This window comes from Armigeres subalbatus, chromosome 3, assembly GCF_024139115.2.
Source record: "Armigeres subalbatus isolate Guangzhou_Male chromosome 3, GZ_Asu_2, whole genome shotgun sequence".
In the NCBI taxonomy this organism is placed as follows: Eukaryota; Metazoa; Arthropoda; class Insecta; order Diptera; family Culicidae; genus Armigeres; species Armigeres subalbatus.
In genome coordinates this window covers 247,096,113-247,099,849 of record NC_085141.1, presented here as the reverse complement: position 1 = coordinate 247,099,849, position 3,737 = coordinate 247,096,113, and the positions used below count along the sequence as shown (strand labels likewise).

The window sequence follows — 3,737 nt, the reverse complement described above, 5'->3', positions numbered from 1 at the left end:
GTATAAGAACTGGGCATATGCGAAATTGTTAGATTCTTATACAAAAAACGTAAGCTCTCAAACAAATATTGTAAGAAAAGCTAACAAAATTGTTAGATTCTTATACAATACTTGTATAAGAGTCTAGCAATTTCGCAAATGCCCAGTTCTTATATAGGTTTTGGTAGATTCTTATACAGAATTATTAGAAAATCTAACAACCGCCGGTTGGGTGTATAACGCAAAATGGTCAGGGAAGCAACAAGATGATATATCAGTTTTTCTGAATTCATGCAAATTACCTCGTGAATTTCGGCGCCCAGTTAGGGGATTGGAACACCTTTCGCGCTGGAAAGGTACAGAACTAAGATGTTACTGATCATTTTTTGAATTTCTACTGTGCAATTCAAATCTGCATGAGGCGTAATCAGAGCTCACAAAACCTTGAAATTGCACGTAATATGATTATTGATTTCCTTAAAGGTGTGAAAATATTGTATGGAGATCAACTCTTTTGCAGCAACATGCATAACTTGTCGCATTTGGTTGATGACGTAATAAGATTCGGACCCCTGGGAACATTTGACGCATATCCCTTCGAGTCTAAGTTATTTGGCTTGAAAAGACTGATTAGAAGTGGAAAATTGCCCTTGGCACAAGTTGCTCGGAGGATAAGTGAAATACAAGGACACGTATCCATGAAAAAATCTCGTAATCTCATATCCACAAAAATTCCGATTTTAAAAAGAAAAATTTCAAAAGACAAGTTTACGGATCCTTTCTTGGTTGAAATGGTTGGAGAAAAATCTGAAGCGTATTCATTCATTGATCTGGAAGGGTTTTGTATAGATACGCAATCAGATGTTGATCAATGGATTCTTACTAGTAGTATGAAAGTGGTTTCAGTTAGATACATCGTAGAACATACATCATCAAATTCTATTTCACTGATTGGAAAAACTATCATTGATTTATTTGATTTATTCTTGAAACCTATTGTTTCATCAGCATTATACATATACGGATCTAACAAAGATTACGAAAATGAGTTTCAGAAGTACAAGCTTGACGAAATATTCTGCAAATTGGTGAAAATTGATTGTCAAGATGCAAGTTTACCCGAATCCGTTTTCTTTCCACTCATTCACACACTGAAGTAATTATTATTATACGTTAAGTGATATTGTATCTCAGGAATATTTATTGATGGTTAAGGAATAAATATGTAATGAAGTAATGATATTTTTATTGAAACTTATCATAATCGAAACATGTTTGCAGAGAAGATCACATACGTACATATGAAGAACAAAATATATTCAAACAAACCGAACAAATTTCTTTTGATTTCATATAACTATTATTCAGGGATTAAAACGGAGATCTCAAGATGTAAGTGAAGTCAGAGATCCATCGCAGCTTTCGGACGAAGTACTTTTACTTTCTTGAGATGACGAGCGTTGACGCTTAGGTGAAATCTCCTGTGCTTTGTTAGCCTTGAGAACTTTTGATTGCTTTCTCTTCCTAGTACTTGAAGCTCGTTGATCCCCATATCCTTCCTGGAACCGCTTGTACTCAAATAATCCTTAAATAACTTATCGTTGTACTCTTTGGTATGGGAAAAGTCAGCGGCATATACCACGCGATATACGAATTTAATGAATTCCGGAAACGATGTTTCGAAGCTGATATGATTTTTTCCGGCGCCTGGTGAGTTTTTGCTTGCACGTTTGTTTCCTTTCCATGAATATGGGAGAAATACAACAAGTGTTACAAGGGTGCGAATAATCTTACGGAACAACGGTGCACTCTCCTTCTTTCCATTCAAGCTGAACATAGTATGGAAGTATCTGAAATACTTGTCCGCGAATGATTGATTCGCTAAGCTTTGTTCCAAAGCTTCCAGCGAGTCCACAGTATTAATCTTTCCTAATCCTTCAATTCGGATAAATCTTCGGCTGGCTGACAAGAGAGGGTTTCACCTTTATGCCGCATTTGCATAAACTTTTCGAAATTTGCCATAAAGTTCAATAACTTGCTCAAAATCCCTTCAATAGTGTCTAATCTGTCATGTAACTTTCCAAATCGATAGTTGCTGCACTGAGTTCTTCGTGGGTTTCAGCCGGATCTGTTTCATTGGTGGACTCTGACTTAGTCGTTATTTCCATGAAGGTTCCGTTACTTAGCTCATCGTATTGCTTTCCGTCGCTACCAATAAACAGTTCAAATTCTTCCCCACAAATCTAGAACAATGAAATTTGAATCGTATTGTCAGTCCGAATTGAGTCTCATTATATTATCAATTATAACTACCTTATCGTTGGTATTATCGATCCCATTCAGGTTACTCGGTTGGACTTAGTTACATGATAATAATGTAGGTTGGACCACACCCCTAGCAGCACACATGTTCCACGTAGGTTACTGCAACTGATATGTGACCAGATTTGGTCACAATCAAGTTGCTGCAACCATTTCTGGTTGACTTGTGCTGCTCGGGAGAATCAGTGGTTTCCGGTGGCTGGATCACATGATGAATCACTGGATTCGGAAGATTGATGAGGGATGGGATTCAAATGGGTGGGGGATTCAAATGGTGAGGGATTCAAATGGTTCTGAATACAGTTGCTCAGGTTGTTTGTGCGTTTTCTTTGAATTTGAGCTTATTTCTGATGATCCTTGTTTCATAATCACGTTACCCGAAGGCCCTGGAACAGGCGCTGGTGGAGCCTTGAATGAAATTAAAGGTATTATTTCATACTTCATAGCTGCAAATAATGTTCAAGATTACCAATTGATAACTTTTTGATTGGAATTTTGGTCGCTTTTTTGCTGGATTTGCCCTTGTTCCACGATCCATTTGCAGAGCATCCTCGGAATCGGTCATCTTGTCCAACATGCTGATCAGCTCTTCAGCCTGATGATAGGAATTGGCTTTCCCGAGCAGTTTACATGCCTGCTTCTTCCAGATTTGTTTGTCTGGTACCGAATCCTTACATTGTGAAAGAGACACCAAGTTACTTGGCGGCCAGAAAACACTTTTGTCCTGTACCCAGTTTGTGGGTACTGCAGTCAATGAGGGCAAAGCCCTTTTTGATTTTCGGGTTTGTACAATGCAAAACGACATTACGATAAAAGGAACGCGAATTAAAAAAAAAAAATACGCCCTTGTGATAATTGTTTAGTTTTAAAAGTGACTGTGCCTCGCTGCAGCGGCGCATTTCGTGTCCGCAATGCGCGAAGGCGAAGTTGGCGGGGGTACTTCGTATTCCATGTCAGATGTCTCGTTGCATTCGGGTGTTCCAAACCAAATCGAAATGGACACCAGCAACGCTAAAATTTCCTCTACGAGCCCCCGTCCCAAGGTCTACCCTCACGACTCTAGTGGGCCGTATGTTGTTTTCTTTCGACCCAAAGGCAAACGTTTGAATATCAGCCAGATTAGCAAAGATCTGGAAAAGCGATTTTCGTCTGTCACGACCATTGACATGGTTGGGTCCAGTAAACTCCGTGTCACGGTCAGTGATCGCAAACAGGCCAACGAGATTGTCACCTCACCTGTGAGCTTTTCACTCTCGAATATAGGGTGTATTTACCGTCTGCAGTGTGTGAGATCGCGGGGGTGGTGACGGAGGGAAGTATGACATGCGACGATTTGAAACAAGGTTTCGGTCGTTTCAAGAACGTTTCTTTGCCTCCTGTTGCGATACTGGATTGCAAACAAATGTATTCGGTGTCGCAGGAGGGAGAGAAGCGGA

At 39.7% G+C, this 3,737-nt stretch overlaps 1 protein-coding gene across 1 annotated transcript; it reads right to left on the bottom strand.

Annotated features, from left to right (window-relative positions):
• Positions 1–2,533: 2,533 nt before the first annotated feature.
• LOC134227764 (uncharacterized) lies at positions 2,534–3,128 on the bottom strand. Its single transcript, XM_062709439.1, has 2 exons — positions 2,771–3,128; positions 2,534–2,709 (listed from the first exon to the last, which is right to left on the bottom strand). The coding sequence occupies exons 1-2, from the start codon at positions 3,104–3,106 to the stop codon at positions 2,569–2,571; spliced, it is 477 nt and encodes a 158-aa protein (XP_062565423.1). The 5' UTR covers positions 3,107–3,128; the 3' UTR covers positions 2,534–2,568.
• Positions 3,129–3,737: the final 609 nt, after the last annotated feature.

Excerpts from the sequence above, each read along its gene's own strand:
- LOC134227764 (XM_062709439.1), bottom strand. The coding sequence starts at position 3,106 with ATGTCGTTTTGCATTGTACAAACCCGAAAATCAAAAAGGGCTTTGCCC. Across the intron at positions 2,710-2,770 it reads AATCAAAAAGTTATCAATTG|GCTCCACCAGCGCCTGTTCC; the intron begins GTAATCTTGAAC and ends ATTTCATTCAAG.